The 20,604-nt window shown below is 40.9% G+C and overlaps 1 protein-coding gene, 1 long non-coding RNA gene and 3 other non-coding genes across 7 annotated transcripts; 3 read left to right on the top strand and 2 right to left on the bottom strand.

Annotated features, from left to right (window-relative positions):
* On the bottom strand, positions 1,087-11,614 carry LOC110437411. 3 transcript variants are annotated; one of them, XR_002455504.1, is made up of 5 exons: positions 11,114-11,614; positions 10,958-11,017; positions 9,286-9,542; positions 3,778-7,405; positions 1,087-3,694 (listed from the first exon to the last, which is right to left on the bottom strand). It is a non-coding gene; the product is annotated as an uncharacterized LOC110437411 (long non-coding RNA). The 3 variants fall into 3 exon arrangements; XR_002455505.1 differs by having other exon boundaries at positions 1,087-7,405; positions 9,303-9,542; positions 11,114-11,608; XR_002455503.1 differs by having other exon boundaries at positions 1,087-7,405; positions 11,114-11,606.
* TRNAN-GUU lies at positions 13,337-13,410 on the bottom strand. The gene has a single exon. It is a non-coding gene; the product is annotated as a tRNA-Asn (tRNA).
* Positions 14,162-16,434, top strand: LOC8060933 (proline-rich protein 2). The gene is given in 4 exon segments (XM_002445752.2): positions 14,162-14,314; positions 14,690-14,921; positions 16,002-16,014; positions 16,016-16,434. Coding segments are annotated over 4 exon segments (351 nt in total). The 5' UTR covers positions 14,162-14,268; the 3' UTR covers positions 16,076-16,434.
* Positions 16,413-16,486, top strand: TRNAV-AAC. The gene has a single exon. It is a non-coding gene; the product is annotated as a tRNA-Val (tRNA).
* On the top strand, positions 17,772-17,845 carry TRNAV-AAC. The gene has a single exon. It is a non-coding gene; the product is annotated as a tRNA-Val (tRNA).

Genomic DNA, 20,604 nt, shown 5'->3' with positions numbered 1-20,604 from the left:
CTTTCCTCTTCCGTAACTTTATTTAAGTAAATATTATCTTCTTGTTCCTCAAATGTACTATATTTGCGGACATATCTCAAATGGCAGAATACACTTTATTTCAGAACGGAGGGAGTATATGCTATTAGTATTTTTTATACCGTATTCTCTTTGTCCTATAATATAATACATCCTAGGAATTTTAGGACAAATTAAGAGAGAACACAAAAGACACATGTACTCTCTTTTTATTTTCTAATAACACGCTATCATCAACGTGATTGATGGTGACTTGTCAATAAATAGAGTATTTAATGCAAATTTAGTTTTTATCCTCTAGAACACAATATATTTGAAGACAAGTTGAATGTTAGAATATACTATACTAGGAGAATACCCCGCGCGTTGCTGCGGGAATTTTAAATAATTTAAAAAAAATTAGACTATTTATATTTATAGTTATATGAATGAAATTATCTTAAATTAATTTTGTTGAATAATTTGACACATCATATGAACAGCTAAATGCATGTTAGTAGATGAAGAGATGACTATCATAATTACATATGCTAGTTGGCTATAATTGCAAGTTTTTAGTGTATTGTTGATGTGGATAGCTTGCATGTTGAGAGAAATCTCTAGTGGGGTTTAGCTTTATAAGAGTATAAGATTACAGGACAGAGAGAGTATCTCTTTTCAATCATGGGGCGAGACATTTGCATGCAGCTGGTTACCAACAAGAACATACGCTGCACATGGTTGAAATTGCATTGGCAATTGGCAAGAGGATAGAATTTCCATAGGTCAATGACAACGAGATATTCTTAACGCGCATATTACAGGAGAGACAGATCATAGAGAACATCATGCTCCTTGCCTTTGCTTGCTATAAATAAGAGCTGAGAGAAGGAAGCACTGGAACACACAACAGAGATGATAGAGTAGAGATTGAGAGATAGCAAGCCTTACATGGCAATAAGGTTGAGTTCTGGTAGCCAAGGATGACTTGCCTATATCCTCTCTAAAGGATCAGCAAATATTGAGGCTTCTAGTGGTCTCATATGGGCAGTCTCCTTGGCTAGCCTGACTCACTCTTATTTCTCATGCTAGGCTTGCATCTTATTTGGAGGTCATTTCACATATTTTTATGATACGAGTGAGGATATAATTTTTCTTATAAAATATAATAGGTTGGATGATTATTGTTGTCAATGATAATTAAATGCTACTGAATTGATGTTTGATATTGAGAATTTATTTTTTTCAACACGTCTTATGAGAATTTACATCAAGGCCTTCAAAGAAGTATCTATAACTACCAATCCTAAGATTTCTCAAACTACAAGCTGAATATATAAACTGATACAAGTTTCCATTGTTGCAGGTTTGCAGCAATGCTAAAAAAGAAAAAGATCCATCCTCGGAGGAACTAGGTGTTTGTTTTCCATAAAGAAGAGAAATAAACAGCCAAGTTCAATATGAAAGAGAACTCGAACTCGGGTGTTTGGATGCAGGACCATATTTCCCACGCAATTAGCTAAGCTAAACTCACTTCCTTACATAGACAATCTTGCCGGTGTTAGCAATACTTTTAAGTATGCCCATTTTGGTTTTTCATCACATTATATTTAGGGCCGAGTTTGGTAGAAACTATAGATGGGCCAAAAGCGGAACAAAAGCTGTTCCAAACAGGGCAATGTGTGACGACCAAAATATTATCTCATTAGGGTAACCGTGGGTTGCACCAATTTAATATGGTGACATATCAACAAAGTGATAAAGGTCGCAAAGAAATTAAGAGAGTGAGAGAGGAGGGATGAATTCCATCATGCTGATCATTGGTTATCATAATCAGCAAGCATGAACCTCCAGTCCATAATCTCAGTGGATATGAGCGAACTGCATACAGTCCGAGGGCCCTCGGGCAACCAGTTTCCAGAGTTCCCATCCTTTCTGGCATTGGTTTGCTGGCATATTTGGAAGGCAAGAAATGCAAAGATCTTCAGGAATGAATCTAAAACGGCAGATCATGTGCTCCAGGAATGCATATCCACCACCCTGATGTGGAAGTACAGATTTCCGTTGAGGAAAAGGATTGTTGCTGATCATTGGTGCTCCATTCTACAAATGGCTAGAACCTGGAGAAAGTTAGTTAGCAGAGGGCTCATACCACTCTCGGTTGCCTGTCCTCCTCTCTCCTCTCTCTCTGGTTGTAAAAGTAGCCAAGGCAACACGAGGTTGCATTGTAACTCTTACATTTCGCGAGCCGGTTTGGGCTAAAATAAAAAAAAATTCACAGGTGGGGATCGCCTCCCCCCCGTTGACCTTCAAAAAAAAAATTCCATCATGCATGACACTGTTTCCAAGCAAATGAAACTGCATCCTTTGAGGGAAACAGAAGGACACCCTACTGGATTTTTATTCAAAACAGTAAAAAGGCTATTTTCATACGTCCCATGGTGTTTTGGCCACCCATATAACATTCTATCATAACGTCATGCAATAATATTAAAGAGTTTCATTCACTCTTTTTTTGCAGCAGGAGAGCCAAAATTAAAGGCACTACCTTGGAATTCCAGTTGCGTATATGTGCAGTTCCTCACTCCGAACTCCTGACAGGGAGAAGCTCTGCAACTTCAAATAACTTTTCTTCGGATTTGCATCAGTTCACTGAGCCACTGTGACTGAGGTTATATGCATGTTGAATGGTACCAACTACCAAGCGAAATATATGTATGTCACAAAAAAAAAGTTCTACCAAGACCAAATGTTCAGGTTTTAACACGCGCATTGAAACCTACACTAGCAGTGAACTGCTCCTAGGGTATGTATTACCAGAAGTAGAAGGATGAAACAACGTAACAAAAGTAGCCCCAATTCCGGTAGGGGTGCAAACCCCTCTAATTTCCCTCAAAAAAAAACAAAAGTAGCCCAAAGAAATAATCACAGTAGGTAATACCTGCTTATTGAGCAATAATTAATTCTGCCATATGGCATCCTATCTTTCAAGAAAAATTGAAGAAAAGGTTCTGCCACCATACAGATGCATCTTACCTTACAGTGGAAGGTCAGCGTTGCTGCCTTTTTTACATGGAGATAAGTAGAAAGGGACTACTATTCCCAACACCAAATCTGTCAAAGGCATGCGGCGTATATATAGCACTAAGCATATATGATACCATTCGTGGGCCAATGCAATGTCAGATCATTCTCTTCTGCGTTTGGTCAATTTCAGTCCATTTGACTCACTGCGTAATGTGAAGAGAACAGCTTTATTGAGGCGCCTTCTTCTTTTATTGTAGCCGCCCTTGGGAAATCTAGTAGCAAAATTGTGTTATCATGTAATTTCGGATCTGGGATCCAGTAGTTTTAGGCTTGGGTAACCAGGTTGTTACCACTTCTCTTGTACTGCCAAAACTTCTTTCTACTTAATGAAAAACGCGCCGGGGGCGTGATCTCAAAAAATACCTAGCTAGATGTCTGTTATGTGGCCAAGGTCAACATAGCTGTCTCTGTACATAAGTCGTAGTCGTTGCTAGCTGCCAATTGCATGCTATACAAGATGATAAGCAGGAAATATTCCCAGGTAGCTTTGCAACCACAAACGGCGCCGGAAAGGGAGACCCAATCATTTCCAGGAACATATTCTCTTTACATGCAAATGCATGCATGTTCCCGGTCAGGCATACCCTCTTGCGGAAAGGTATGAGGCCATCTAAATAAGATAGCAGATAGATGATGAGAATGTTAAGAGTTTAATAAGTGTGATAAGAGATAGAGGATGGAGAGGGGATATACCTTGCATAGGCATGGTGATAAGAGCTGATCATCCTGGTAGCCAAGGATATGACTTGCTTGTGGCCTCGCTCACTCGCTTACATTTTGTCGGGCAGACCGGCAACTGAACCATCAGGGAGTGGGGCAGTCAGGAAGGACAGCCCCTGAGCACCTGCCATGCACCATAACCGGCACTCCTCCCCTGCAGCGACCAAGGCCCTGGTGACACTAGGCATTACCCCATCAAAAACACACCGATTTTGGCGATTCCATAATGTCCAGGCTCTAAGGATTATTAGCAAATTTAGCCCTTTAATTTATTCGTCTCACCATTCAGAGCAGAACTTGTTTTCTCCCACCACCTATCAAAGGATCTGTCTGAAGGTTGTGGAGCAAGAACATGGAGTCCGACTTGCCGAAGGAGAAATGTACCAGAAATGCCTTGCGAAAACGCATGATACTAGGATATGGTTGATGGTCTCATCATGCTGATCACATAGAGGACACTGTTCAGGGTGAGGCAATCCTCGCCGCGCAAGACAATCTGTAGTCCAGTGCTTATTATGTGCAACCAGCCACAAAAAGAAACGACACTTGACTGGTGCCCTTGTTTTCCAAATCGGCTCATAGGGGCCAAAAATGTGGAGCCGAAGGAAAAACCCTCATATGCAGATTTGGGCATTTGGCCAAGTATTGCCCACTGGAGGAGAGTTGCTAAATATGTGAGTCCTCAACTCCAGGATGTAGCTCAAAACCAGATAGGAGGTTCCAAAGTTGTAGAAAATCCACTATAGCCCCAACTGTGAGTGCACCTTGTATATCTTTAACCCAAGTCCGATCAGTGAGAGCTTCCTGAACAGAGCACTTTTAAATTCTTCTCTTTGGAATAGTAGCATAGAGTCGAGGTGCAAGGTCTGCAATGCACTGTCCATGGAGCCACCGGTCTGTCCAAAAGAGGGTATGCGAGCCATTGCCAACTTCGGAGATGATGGTCACCGAAAAAATAGCGCACCTGGTCAGGAACGATTGGGTTCTGTTTTCTGGAGCCAAATCCACCTCATGCATATAGAGCCCATGAATATTTGTGCAGCAATAAATAAGAATGCTTCAACACACTTGTGGACCGGATCATGAAAATTTGTCCAAGGACAAGTAGGATCTGTTTTCTTCAACCAAGCACGAGAATTTTGTTTTTTCCTTCTGCGCCGAGTTGGCTTACACAGTCTCACTCCCCTATCTGATGAGATCTCCTTTTTTATGATTGGTGGGACAGAAGCTCAAGGAGGGTGCCTGATCAATTAAGAAAGGATCTCAGTTCCATCATCATCTTAGGGTTCTGGACATTGTGGAATCTTCATAATCTTTGTGTGTTTGATGGTGAACCTCCTCCTAACCTAGCTAGACCACTATTGCACGACTGTTTGTTTAGAATCCTAGTGGGTTGTGTTGTGCATGTGCAAGGTTTCTTGTATAGTATAGATCCTTGCCCCCGTTACACAGCTCTCTTATGTGTTCGAGAGGAAAAAGATAATTTTAGGTGGTGATTGTTTACTAAAGTGGGAGAGGATTTGTTCCCAATAAGTTACTGATCCACTAAAAAGATATATGGCTAGAGCCCTGTGAACATAATAAAAACTGAAACTGATCTAAATCGGTGTGGATATGGAACTCTGTAGGCTATGTCCCACTTTGTGTCTTATCAAATTGTCTCATTGTCTGTTGGTTTCCATGGTGTGGGTGTATCCAATGCTGAAAGCTCCCAGACAAGGATGGGGATCTGGGGAATGGAATTTCTAAGAAGCATAGCCCCATGCTAATTTTGCAACGGATCTAGGCCCATCCTTCTTGGTTTCTCATGCATGCATCATGAAAAATCTTCAACCAGTGGACACATTGTTATATTTGTGTGGAGGAGATAATAAACGAAAAAAAAATTATAGATGCTAAACTTGGCCTACATGCCTAATACTTCTCCAGAAAAGGAAATACTAAGTGGACGATCAGAACCAAAGTTTCTGCATTATTAGTATCTAGCAAGATATCCTCAATTCCTCATCCTCAGATCGATTGGCATCTTAATTTGTCAACTATGCATGATATCTACTAGTACTAGCATAGCCACTGTTCAAAGGGCAATTGAACCTTTCATGTTTTTGCAAAGAGGATGTCGATCAGGATGGTTTTAGTAATGTTTTAGCATCAGAAAATCTCTTTCCGACAGTTAAAATGATATCAGCTCATAGGAACCAAGGAAGCCTTCATTTTTATGTAAAATAAAGTTGTATGCATGGCGATTGGCGATCAGGTCAGAATGTGCTCACTATCTTTGACATCTACTCCAGCGAAGCCTTAAAAGTTTTTGGCATATATTGGGAAAGTTAGAATATATTCTACTACCCATATAGAAGAATAAGTGCTATTCAAAAAAAATATATAGAAGAATAAGATATTCTGGTAGAGCAAAGATTTGATCTGGTTCTCTGCACAAGGTATTATAAATAGTGTTGAATGGAAGAAGTGCTGCAAGCCAAGCAAGAGGTGATGGAGCTAGTTGGTACGCAGAGGCAAAGCCTTACATGGCGATAAGGGCCTGCCTCTGATAGCCAAGGATGACTTGCCTGTGTCCTTTGTGCCGAAGGATCAGAAATGTGAGCCTTTGAGATAGATGGTTCATAGGCAGTCTCCTTGGCTAGCCTGAGTGGCCCATATTGCCCATGCCAGGCTTGAGTCTCTTTGACTACTAATGCATGCAGTTAGTCCTGATATTCCTAACGGTAGCTCTGATATGCACATCATTATCATCAATTATCTCCTATTACTCTATTAGTTATGTGCTTAAGCGTGTATGTTCCACCCATATCATGGCATGGCATCTGTTTTTGTAGAACAATCTGCATAAATCCTCTGGCCTTAATCTTCACAAAATGACAAAAATTAAATGTGCATGGTAACAATCGATCGATTCTTATTTGGTACTAGACTGCAGTAAAAGAATAGGAATAACTTACAACATCCTTTTGGATTTGCTACTAATCTTGAGTTACTTCAATTTTCTTTTCTTTCAGATTTCGGATGGGCCGGTGGCAGACTGGCAGCACTATGAATTCTTGCAATACTGAATGAAAGGACATCAAACAGGAGTTGGAGTACCTGTGGGGTGGAGTACTTGTGTCTGGTTTCATCTTAGTGATGATGATTACCTGAAATGATCTGAACTTGAGTACCAAAAATTGTATAAAAACAAAGAAAACAGAAGCCATTGAAGTAGAGAACATTGACATGTATCACCACTCCCTGATAGAGGAATTCCACTGTCGCCAATAGTCATTTAGTGTGCCTGTCGACTTCGTACACGATAACACAAAGAAGACAGAAATGAACTCACAGAAATACACTAGCTCTTGTGTGGCCTCGGAGCTGTGGAAAGAGAGGAATGCATCGTATAATCCTTTTGGAGGCAATGGTCCTATTGATCTGTATATAAACCTCTTTACCCTTCTTAATTGAAAGGCAGAGCTGCTACCATTACCTTAAAAAAGAGAGAGAGAGAAATGCAAGGTGCTTCTGTGGAGGCGACACCCAACTACCGGAACTGCTGGCGTTGATCAGACATGAAGTGGAGCTGTGGGTGTAGGCTGGAGCGAAGAACCTGGATTGTTTACTTCAGTGATGAGTAATAATAGGCTAGCCGGTGTCCAAACTAGGAAGAACGAAAGCTTTGTTGATTATTCCAAAGCCCACCCTATTGTATTCAAACTGCTCCTTTCTTAATACAAAAGCGTGCAAGTCTTTTGTGTGATCGAGAAAAACAAAAATACACCAGTGCTGGCTGAACACGAGGCAGCACACCGCTGCCACAGCCGTCAAAGGCCGCCAGCGCATTCTCACAGCCCACAGCAGGAGCTCCGCCGCCGCCTCGCCTAGCCGGGCAGCCACTAGCGAATACAATTGAAGGTGGCACCGACACATTTCTGACCACCCAGCCTAGGGGGACAAGAAAGAAAGACGAGGCAAACAGATCGATTGAGGGGGAAGCAGAGGAAAGGGAAGGGGGTGTGGCCATGTCCATGTAGGAGACACCGAGACACCTGTTCTCCCAGCCGGTGGTGGCGAACGGCGAACCACAACTATTCAGATCAGTTGTTATTTCCAAGACAGTTTAGTGTGGCATGGCACCACGTTGAAAGTCGTCAGCTAGGAGGAAGATAAAAAGAAAGATAAATTGGACTATGATGATACTCCAAGGGTTAAATAAACTTTACCGAAAAAGTTACAGAATTAATATTTTCAAAAAATATCTAAATACCTTTTTGAAAATTTATTGAATTAATAATGCCAAAATCTGGTTTTATCTTAGAAAAATTATTTTAGTTCAGAAAATATGAAACTAATTTTCGATTTTTTTCCTAAAATTATACTCTATATTAGCTGTATAGGTCAAAATTATTTGGGTCCTATATCGTCTTGTTTTGATGTTTATTTACTGCTAATAGATGCTCAACATTATACTGTGGATGCATGCATGGCAACACTTTCATGTCGATTTCAGTTATTATTCCCATTAAAACGGGAATGGTACAATCTTTGTTTGCTTCTTTCAACTACAATCTTCAGTTGTCAGGTTATTGTAAACCAATGATACTGAAAACAATGTCATGACACTTCATGTATATGTCCTGTCAACAGAATTAGCTTAGGTCTATTTTGTATATTCAGTAGTATTGATGTATTTCGTCATGGTTTCGTCCCCCCCCCCCCCCCCCCCCGCGGTGAAACAGATATATAAAACAAAAAATAAGCAAAAGAGAAATACGCCCCATATACAATAATCAGTATAAACACCATCCTCTTTCAAATAGAAATCCAGCTAATTCACCTAAGAAAGTTCCAAGGCAAATCAAATCGCTTCTGGTTAAATTAATGAGGAGCTAAAGCTCTACCAAACAAGCTATACCTAGACAATATGTACTAGAAGCCACATGCCCGACCCACTAAATAAATGAATATGACTCTGAACGAAAAGTGACCCCATCACCCATCAGTAGCTATACCTGTATCAGCTAAAAATCAGTAACCGATTTGTACCACCAGTCTTTTACCCTGGTATCAGAAACTGGGTAGTGGGTACAATGTGTAGTCAATCACGCCCCATTGGCAGGCATACCCACTCTCATTGTGTTATGGCTCTAACTAAACTAGAGAGATGCAACCAGGCAAGCTCAGTAAGGAGACTTGACCTATCAGTCTCTCCTTGTCAAAAAAAAAACCTATCAGTCTCTAACAATAATTCAAATAACGATGAGGTTTGATTGAAGCATATGAGTTCCAATCATGTCTGAATAACACAATGTATAGAAGCACAAAGTAACTAAGCTAGCGCATGTATATCACATATATATATGTTCTATATGTTTCTTGGTTTATATGTATGTGAGGTGTTACATAATCAACTAGTTTGACTGTACATATGTAGTTCCATAATTGAAATTTCTTTTATAATAATACAGATTTGTATCGAGGAAAAATTACCAAAAGCTTCCACGGACCTCGGGCAATGAGTTTATACTAAGTTGTTCAGCCATCAGTTGATCTCCTTTTCCCTATACAAAATGTCAGTCAACTTTTTTGTAACTCTAGTTATGTTTTTTCTGTCCTGTAATAAAGCCTGTGGCAAATTTCGTGCCATCCTTAAAAAAAGAACTCAACTTCAAAACCATTGAAGCACCCTCAAGCTTGTGCCCTCCTGTACTGTTGCAGATCCATTGAAGCAGTGTAAGGCTAGAGTCCTGTAAACATAAAAAAACTTGATCAGATCATAGTGTTCTTTGAATGAACCTTTAATCTACTACTCCTGATGTTGTATCTCTGTCCATTGTCTGTTTGATTCTCCTGCATGCTTTATGGATAACAATATCTACAAGACTACAACCTGTGAATACATTACTACATTTTACTTCGGATCGAAGAGAAAATGAATGTAGAAGTCTGTGCAAGGAAAGTTTGACCTACGTACGACATAATTCGTTTTCACCAAAAGGGAATACCTAGTGGAAGATCAGAACCAAATTTGTCAAACAGCTGCCAGCATCCAGCGAAGTATCAATTCATTTTGTAAAGAGATGTCAATAACAATAGCTTTAGGCATCTTTCAGCATCTACAAAATCCCTTTCAGAGGGTCAAAGTGCCCTCATTTCACAAGATCCAAAAGAACCGCCATTTTCTATACATGTAAAGATGTATCATGTATGCGTCTCGGTCAGTTCAGGATGTGCTCATTATATATTGCTGTTACTAACTTTGACATCTACTCGTGCCTCAAGCAAGGCCATCAAAGTTTCCCATATAGTGACAAAAAAGGTAGAACATATGCTGATATCCAATTAGAGGATAAGATGTTCTCGAACATCACACAAACAAAAAAAAAGCAAAAAAAAGAAAGATACGTTCTCTCTACAAGGTATGCATGTATGTATAAATAGATGCTTGATGGAAGGAGCACTGCAGACCAATCACAGAAGCTACCAAGCTAGGTAACAAGTAGAGGAGAAGCCTTACATGGCAATAAGGGTCTGCCTCTGATAGCCAAGGATGACTTGCCTATGTCCTTTGTCCCAAAGGATCAGAATGTGAACCTTTGAGTTGGTTCATAGGCAGTCTCCTTGGCTAGCCTGAGTGGCCCCTATTGCGCATGCTAGGCTTAATCGAGCCTCTTTGACATGATGCACACAATTAGACACGACATTTAGATGGAGCCTCTTCGACTTGGTGGCGTGCATACAAATTAGACACAATCATCTCATATCTAGCTGTGTTTCAGTGTCCAGCTTTCCATGCTCCATTACTAATATGGCTTGACATTTTCTTTTTGAAAGGCCAATACGGGTTGACAGTTTTTTTCGAAACAATCAGCACACAATGCTCATGACCTGATTTATATATATATATATATATATATATATGCACATGCCGCACAATATGTCAGTACGGATCGATAATACGACCATCATTTTGGAAGAGCACCCAGGGGTTTGAGCCTGGGTGAGTGACCACAGGCAGCCACCTAGACAGGAAACCTATCTGGTTACTCAGCTTTGTTATTTCAGTCACATGAACTTTCTCATCTATTAGCATGTTGATCTACTAGACCGTAAACTTTTTGCAAGAATAGAGATCATCACTAAATTGTACTAGTTGGTTTACCTGCATCCTGTCTTGGTTCATCTTGGGGATGATGACGTTCTCACTTGTCAGTAACCAAACCTGACAGAATGAACAAAACAACATCCAGTTTTAACTTTTGACATGTGCAGTAATATATAACGAAAAACACAAGGGCCTAGAGTAGAGTGAACTAACATTTCGGTGTCTCGCCGATTTCCAGAAAGAAGCTTCAGGCGGAGAATTTCACTGCTCGTCATGTCTACTGATTGTTGTTATGTTGCTCGCTCCTTTGGTCACCTCCAATCCAAACCCCAAAAGTTCCGCTCCTCAAGTGGCCGCCATGCACCATGCGCCAGCTGCCGCCGTCAAATGACGCGGTGACCCGGCGCCCCTAGGAGTTAACAACGGGAGGGAGGTAGGAAAAGGCTCCGGGCGGTCGCCATCGACGAGAACAACGCCGGCGGCGCAGACGGGCCCCGGATGCGGAAAACGGATAGCTATCGCGCGCTGGCCGGAGGGCAAACCGGCGTCACGGGCCGTTTCAGTGGAAGGAATCCAAAGTCCATTCTCGCACTGTTTCCAAACCAAACGCTGGTGGGCCGGGCCGGGCCATAGAAGGCCCTGTTTCCTCGCTCAAAACACGAAGGGGTTGCACAGAATTAAAGTTTTATTATTGCAAAAGTAATTCGCCGACTCAAAACTCAGTAAAGTCTAGGCTCCTGTTGCCATCTTATTTTGCTGATGAGACAAATAAGCGCCTGTTTTATACTCCCTCCATCCCTAATTATACGACGTTTGATTTTTTTAACCTCAAATTTAACCACTCGTCTTATTTAAAAAATTTATGCATTCAAAAAAAAAGAAACACCCCCTTCCCCCTCCTTTGGATACTGTAGCATGGAGTAAGAGCTAGGAAAAAGCCCTCACAAACAAACCTTCGTTTTTGGCATATAGAAATATGTCCCTTCTAGTTGTTGCACTATACAACATTCTCTAGAAGGACAAACTGTTTTAGAGGGCAAGCCCCCCAAATGGAGTTGAACATATATATAGGTTTTCGTCAAACAAAATTGTTTTCAGACGTGGGAGAGGAAGCAGAAGGAGAGATGAGCTAGGTGCATGAGGCACCAATATTCGAGCATTGAATGTACATCCTTTAGCTACATGACTTGCCAAGCCTTTTGCAGAAATGGATGCTTCGGTTTTATAAACTAGATAGTGTGGGTCTTACTTAAGAAATCGAGAAGTGTAACCATGTGGCGAAAGAACGACTATGTCTACAATCAAACTAGCAAATGATATCTATTGTGCAAACTTGATGATGAATGGCTAGTAAAGACAGTTTGCATATCCGTCGGGGCGTATAGACATTGTCAATTTGTCGTAGGTTAGTTAACACCTAAGACACCACATGTAGTCATCGGATTAGAGATGAGGTTTGGAGAAAAGAAGGGAAATACAAGATTCATTTGGTTCAGTTGGGCGCGTCTCCTTAGGCTTTGGCAAACCTCTTTATATCTATAAATTATTAGACAAGTCTAATCCCGTGTCCACATCATATTTGAAATCGGCCATAAATCTACAACCTCACACTCAATCTGCAAAAACCAGTGGACCTAGAATACGAAACCAAATGATCTGGCATGCCAATCCGATTTTTTTCATGTATTTGATCTGCATATCATCATAGTTCACACCCGAACTTTGAAATAGCCAAGGTGAACTTTAATGTGGTTTGACCTCATTTGGTTGCTACTTCAAGTAGTGTTCATTCTTTTTAATAAATTAAAAACACTTGTACATTAGGATAAATGTGACCTATTGAACACTTAAGAACATGTTTGTAACACACAAATTTCACAAGAAAAAAAATCCTGCATTCCAAATATAGTCTAAATATCATAGCTGTACTGGGACGCACATTATACAAACACAACTGAAAAGAGTATAATTAGCTTTATCTTGGGACGTATTGAAACAAAACTAGAAAATCAGCCTTTTCGGACATGGAAATTGTTATAAAAACATGTTGCCAGCGGTTGGGACCTTTCCCTCTCCGTCTCTCATGATCAATATAGTAAATGAAAGTATAGAAGAACAAATAGACACAAGATAGGGAGACTATTCTTTATTTCTCTGAGTATTGGTCATTACAACATAGAGCTCCCACGTATATATAGTCCTGCCAAGGTCTAAGAGTTTTGGTAAGAACCCACATACAAACGGAATAGGATTAGAATTCCTCTTTCTCCTTTCCTTCTAGGATCAAATCCGTATGTTTTACAACAGAAATAACATTTTTAAATAAAACTGAAAACAGTAGAATTGGCTTTCATTGGGACATATGAAACAAAACTAGAAAAGCAGCTTGGGCAAAAGACATTTTAAAAAAATATAGAAGAAAAGCATTAAAAAAAGCGCTAGAAGGAGGGCTTGAACCTCCGACCTTATGGTTAACAGCCATACGCTCTAACCAACTGAGCTATTCCAGCAATTGATTTTAAACTTATGTATAAATTTATTTATCATAAAGTTATTTGATGTGATGTGATATTAAGGCATGTTTGTAGACTTCTGTGCCAGCTTCACAAAGATATTTGCCATATCTTAGAGAGCCGTTTTTTTTTAAAAAAAAATATGAAAACAGATTCAGCTCTACCGATAAAGCTGATTTTGGAGCTAATGCCAAGGTGTGATTGGTAGCATATCTACCGGGCTCAACATCTGTTGGTGTAGCCTGAAGTAGCACCTGGGGCCTGTCTCATCCGATGCAAAAGTACTGCTCCAACATTATACGAAGAAAGCTTATGTTTCTACGAGAGCCTGCCCAGTGATTGTGCGGCGTGAGTAGGTAGGCTGTGCGGACTGAGAGAGCAGACGTACTGTGGATCAGAGGATTGTAGCCAAGGCCTTGTTTAGTTCTCAAAAAATTTTGGATTTCGGTACTTTAGTATTTTCGTTTTTATTTGATAAATATTATCTAATTATGGACTAACTAGACTCAAAAGATTCATCTCGTGATTTATAGACAAACTGTGCAACTAGTTTTTATTTTCGTCTATATTTAATACTTTATACATGTGTCGCAAGATTTGATGTGACAGAGAATCTTGAAAAGTTTTTAGTTTTGGGGTGAACTAAACAAGGCCCAAAGCAAACTCGTACGATGCACTGATCCAGATCCAGGATGTGCAAGGAACCAATAACGCCCGTACATACTAAATGACGCTGTAACGCTGTCCCCTCCAGTACCACCAGTCGGTACTCGAGTCCGTCAGTCAGCAGCGTGAAGACACAAACATCTCGTAATAAGCAAGAAGTTCACAAGAGGAAGAAAGGGGAAAAGAGAAATGAGCTACCAGAAAGTCCCTCCCGAGGAACCCTACCCTCCTCCAGGCACGCAATTTCTTCACCCCCCATCTTCTCCTCATCTCCTTTAATTTCTAGCACGTAACTTAATTAGTATCTGATTCGATCACTAGACTGGTCTGATTGATCTGATCCCTCTGCTATTCAAGGTCGTCACAAGAACAAAATTCATCAAGTATTGTATTAGTCGTCAACTGTTCTTGTTTGTCACGGTTCATGCTCAATCTTTCAAACCATGCATCTTCTCGCCCAGCCTGCTGGGAAGGATCAGCTCTGCTATTGCTAATCTTGTTTCTGTAGTTGCACCACTGTCGTTCTTGCGAGCTACCTATGCCATGCGAGAGATCTTGTGAAATGAGTCTTCAAGTCGTGATGCCATAGTTTATCTCACTGCAATTTCAGGGTATCCTCGGCCACCACCACCAGATGTGTACCCTCCTCCCCCTTGGGGCCATGGACATCCACCACCTCCGCCACCGCCGCAGGGGCCTTATTACCCCCCACCTCAGCACCCTCCACCGGGGTACCAGGGCTACTTCAACGACCCGCCGCCGCATGGAGAGTATCAGCAGCAGCACCACCACAACCATGGAAACCAGGGTAGCTCTAGCTCTTCTGGGTTCCTCAAAGGATGGTAACTAAAAATATGCTACAACTTTCATTCAAAAAATAATAATATGCTACAACTGCTTGCTTGATGTTCATTTTGCCGTCAAACATTTCATTCCTTGTGTGTTAATGGGATGTTTATTGCTTGAGGTTAGAGGTTGCTGCAGATCCTGGTTTTTGTTGTGATGAGAATGAGATCTTGGGCTAGGATAATACAAAGCTCATCAGGATCTTATTACTTTAGTCTGGGTTTAAGTAATGAGCAGTTTCTAGTGTTTTTAAGGAGGAGAGCGAGATCCTTGTAACACTATTTATTTTTTGGTCCCTGTACCATTGTTGGCATGTCTATTAAGTGCTAATATAGAGTTGTAGACACTGCTGTAAGAAATGTTGCAATTTTACTTTTGCTGTCAAGTCTTTTTTTTCAGATAGTGGCATCAATAGCCGTGTAAACATCTAAGGTAGTGGTTGGTTGGAGGATTTTGCATGATGCAGTAAGATTCAGGTCTTAGTGACCTTTAATTTAAAGAAAAGCAGCAAGATATGAGCAGTCATCACATATATTCAGTCTTAGTGACCTTCAACTATGAGCTGTTAGAATAAGCACTCACATATATTCAGTCTTATAGTTATCTTTAACCATGGATAGGAAGAATAAGCAGTCACATACTCACAAATGTTCTGTAGTCTCAGGGGATTGATTTAGTTATTGTAAAGCATTTTTGCTTATGTATGAATGTACATCCCTTGACAGAGTAAATTCTGGTAATGCAAATCTGGCCAGTCAGACTGGTGATGAGTTATACAGCACCATCATAACCAGGGTTTTAGACCAAAGGTATTCGCCCAGCTTTCGCACCCAAGGTCCGAATACTGGGTTTCCGGTTTACAGTTTTGGCACACAACCATAGAGAGACAAGAGCTCGATTCACTCACAAAAGAACTCTAAAAGCCAACTAAAGCAGAAATGACCATCATAACCAGGGTTACAAGGCCAATGAGCATTAACAAATCAAACATGTTATTCAGCTTTTTCAGCTTTTATCTGTTCGCTTAATCTCGTGTAAATATCTGCGTCTCATGTTGGTCTCTGTGTCGTTTGCAGTTTGGCCGCTCTCTGCTGCTGCTGCGTGCTGGAGGAATGCTGCGGCTGCTTCTGAGATGCTAGATATCCGCTAATTGGGTCCTACGCTATTGTTGCTAGCGTTTGGAGCATCCGAGTATTAAGATATAGTAACTGTGCTTGTAAAGAATCTGGAGCAGCAGTGTGTTCTTGAGCTTCCAGTCCAGCATTCTATTTTCAGACAGATCACATATAACTTGTAGTATGTGTTATGCCTTATTATCCGAAAATAAAGGATGCTATTCATGGGATTGTAAATAAGGTATTTGCATAGCTCGACCAGAGAACACCTGTCATATACCCCTGGTCAGTGGACAGTGGTCACTGTGTTAAGTGTAAGTTTACAATCTGTTTACTGACATGAACAAAACAAGGGAGTCCGTAAGCATCACGGTTTTCGTGGTGTAGTTGGTTATCACGTCAGTCTAACACACTGAAGGTCTCCGGTTCGAGTCCGGGCGAAAACAATAATTTTTGTCCCTAAGTATTTTTTTTGTTACCGCTCTTTTCTTTTTGTCCCTTCCTTAGTCCTTACCGCTCTCTTCTGCGCTTTTGCGCGTGCACGTGGTTTTTTTTTTTTTTTTGCCTTGAGGCATTACACTTTACACACATGACACATTTTCACCCTCGCCGCCGCGTCTCCTTGTGATGTGGCAACAGAACAACAATAGGCTAAACAAAGAAACATGCATGTCACTGGTGACGTGTCTGGTATTTGGTTCAAGAAGAGGTCGGATGGGATTATGGGATTAGAGCGGTGCCGAAATGCCCTTCGCAAAAGAAAAGAAGGGAAAGAAAAAAAACACTGCCGAAATGGGCCTGGCAAACGGACGATTACAATCTTTGGGCAACTTGGAGGTAACTAGGGAAAGTAAAGAGCATCACCATAAGCGCTTTAAAATAACTCTCTAGTCTCTAATCCTTTTTTTCTAGTTAAAAAGAAGGAAAAATAATTCTCATCTTTGTGTATGTGACCTCCTCAAAGATAAAAAAAACGTCCTTCAACTCATAAATACTCACTCTGTTTTTGAATAAATAGATTTCTAGAGTTATTTTAAATCAAAAAAATTTAAACTTTAACTAAATTTATAGAAAAAATCATTTAAATTTATGACGTCAAAATATTATAATTAGATATATCATAGAATATATTTTAGTAATATGCTTATTTTATGTCATAGAGTATACACGTGCCTTGTGTGCTTGCTATCCATTTTGGCGCCTCCTTCACCATGAATTTTCTCCTCTCTCACCAAGTTTTTCCTCCCATCCGACTTTTTGAGTTCTAGAAAAGTAAATTATAGGAAACTATTGGAAAAAAGAAAACCTTTCCGTTTATTTTGCTCACAAATATAGCTAGCAAGGTTGCCAACATGTAGCATGGTATATAACTTTTTTTGTTATTAACAAGTAAGATGCTCCATATGCGATTGATGTTATGAAGATTGACAAGCCAAGTATGCAAAGGGAAAAGAGATATTTGACATGCATATTCGTGGTCTCATTGTATTGGCGTGCGTCGATGGACTGTTAAGATATAGTAATTGTGCTTGTAAATCGATGCTACGACCTGGCCACATAGAGTAGTGGTGCTCATGAGTTTCCAGCATTCTGTTTTCGAACGAAGCATAATCTGTAGTGTGTCCTATGCTATTTTACGGAAATAACATGGGATTGAAAATAAAAGCGTCTGCGTAGCTTTGCCAATATTATTTACAATAAGTATTAACCAGAAATACCAAGAACCGATATGTTTTCGTGGTGTAGTTGGTTATCACGTCAGTCTAACACACTGAAGGTCTCCGGTTCGAGTCCGGGCGAAAACATTTTTTGTGTTTATTATTTTTTTACCGCCGCGCTTTTGTGCTGTAGGCTGTAGCATCGCCTGCCTTGGCCGGTGTGGACGGTGCCAAAACTGGGGGCGTTGACAATGCCAAGCATCACTAGTAGAGCTGCATGCATGTACTAGTTTATTTAGATTAGAATTAAAGACTTTGTGCTTGTGTGCTCCTCGATCATATCCATGGCGTGAGCCTAATTAACACACTTGAATATCTTCCACCTCGATCGGACATTTGAGGAAGAACTCTCGATCTCCCGTGTCGTGTTTGTGCTCCTCCATGACGTGATGTCGACAGTGGAAGAAAGGAAAACATGCATGTCGCCATCCGACACAAGCAAGTGATGTTTCTGGTATCGGATGTAATATAAAGGATGCAATTAATAAAACGCTGCCGAATACTAAGGCTAGTCTCAATGCATGTTTCATGCACATTAAATAGGGTGCCATATAACTAAAAATTGCTGACTTGGCAGGGTCATTAAATGAAGGAGTTTCATCATCAGATGAGAGAGGAGTTTCATCCCCATGAAACTCCTATGACTCGATTACCTAGTTTATAATCTTGGTAACTATGCCATGAAACTATGCATTGAGACTGGCCTAATAGTTAACGAGTTTTGGGAGAAAAGAAATAAGCAGTCACAACACTGATGGTTATAACCGTTCATGGTCGACCGGCCCCCTGCTCTGGCCTCCTGCTGCTATATGTATATATAGAGAGATGCAAAGAACGATGACACACAGTCTGGTCGAGGTACGGAGCGGGCAAAGCAACCAAAAAGATCACTGAAATAATCATGGAGAAGAAAGATGAATTTAATCCATGCATAATGTAGGAGCACAGTCCAATGCACTCCAGACTCCGCCGTCCTTGTGTTTCCGGCCCTGCAGGTGCATTGAACGTGCATGGTGGGGGGAACCGGGATGGGAAGATCAGATACTACTACTACTACTACGACGGATGCATGGTTTGACTTGATCGATTTGCAGGACACAGGATCATTCGCATCAGACAAGACAATGACCCATAATTAAACTTGACAGCGCCTAGTAGCTAGCTATCAGAGTCAGCGTGCATGTGTGTCTGCTAGCCGAGACCTTGGCTGTGTACGCGTCGCCGTCGCCTCTGCAACGGCCGGCCGTGGAAAGCTCTAATCCGTGTGCATGCATGCATGGCCGATCGGCACCGGAGTAATCCAACACTGCATGCAGGCTCATGACTGATGACTGCTATGGCTATCAAAAGGAGCCAAACCCCTGCCCTCTCAGCTGGTTCTTGTGCAACCATGCATGCACCACATATGGGGCCTGCCAGCCTCATGCATGGGCCGTGTCAAGCGGCGAGGAGTACGTGCCCAGCCCAAGCCCATCCATGCCTTCCTCGACCGTACGTACGTACCTACCACCTCGTATTGCGTGCCTGCCGCGCCGCGTGCGGCTCGCCACACGTCGTCGGCGCGTTCACGGGCAGGTCCGCGCGACGGACGGCACGACCGACCGACCATGTCGGCAGCCGCCGCTCCCGGCCGGACAGTCTCTCCGCCGCACGTACGCGCTTTTGCAGTACGCCATGCTGTGTTAATTCTCACGTGTGGTCAAGTTCTGATCAAGTGTGAACGATGAGACAGCCGGTTGATCTGGACGTCTGGCCGACCGCGGTTTCGCCATCCGTATGCACGTTACACCGCTGCGGATCGAGCTAGGGGAGGATGAGCGAGCTTTATTGTCTGATCGATAATTTCTTTTATCGGCTGAATTAATCTTCCAATCCAGAATAGCACCATATATATATGCCAATGTTTTCCGCTTACAACAAATCAGTGAATAGTATTTTTAGCCATGACTTTTCAACCAAGTGAACAGGTCGAATAACTTTTTTTTTATATTTGTTTAAATCGATTGGGCAACATTTCTGAATTTTTGTGTTCATTAGGGGCTTTATAAATTTTATTGTCATTGTATCGTGTGAACCTACATGGTTGGAGAGTTAAAAGCCCACTAATATACTTTTCAAAATTCGATTTTATCTGGTTTTCAATACACAAATCTTTGATAGCTAATATCTTCTAAAATACTCGTTTTTCTTATAAATCCTCAAAATTCTATCGGATTTTGCATGTATTTTCAATACAAATCTACATGATATATGAATGACCTTAGTATCCTACAGATGTGCATAAGGAGTACTTGGAAATGTGGCTTGTTCATATGTAGATGTGATGCTCCCTCGGTTCTAAATTATAAGACGTTTTAATTTTTTTCTAGATACATTACTTTTGCTATATATGTATAGTGTATATTTAAGTGCACTATTGGACCCCTAGAAATGTGTAAATGACATGTTTGTTTTAATTCCTAGAGTGCTGTTTCAAAACCGTAGGAAATTTGAGCTTTTCCTATTGTTTTCTCTGAATCTTTTCATACGATTTTAACCTTCGTGAAACCATAGTTTTCCGTAGGACCATGATTAAAGGAATTATATATATATATATATATATATATATATATATATATATATATATATATATACGAGTTTGTATGCCACTTGTTGGTCAAAACCATAGAGTTTGAATATTGGAATGTACTATCACGGGCCTTGGACAATCATGAAATGGAGATGCCATACAGCTATACTTGCACTTGAGTGTACATTCTAAACACAAGTATAACTATTTTGTCTTAGTTTTGCTTTGTGCATCGATCTGGCGCCCAATATAATCTTGACCTACCTGCATTATGACC

This window comes from Sorghum bicolor, chromosome 7 (assembly GCF_000003195.3).
Source record: "Sorghum bicolor cultivar BTx623 chromosome 7, Sorghum_bicolor_NCBIv3, whole genome shotgun sequence".
In the NCBI taxonomy this organism is placed as follows: Eukaryota; Viridiplantae; Streptophyta; class Magnoliopsida; order Poales; family Poaceae; genus Sorghum; species Sorghum bicolor.
Note: the sequence above shows the minus strand (reverse complement) of the source record. Positions and strands in the feature narration are given on the sequence as shown.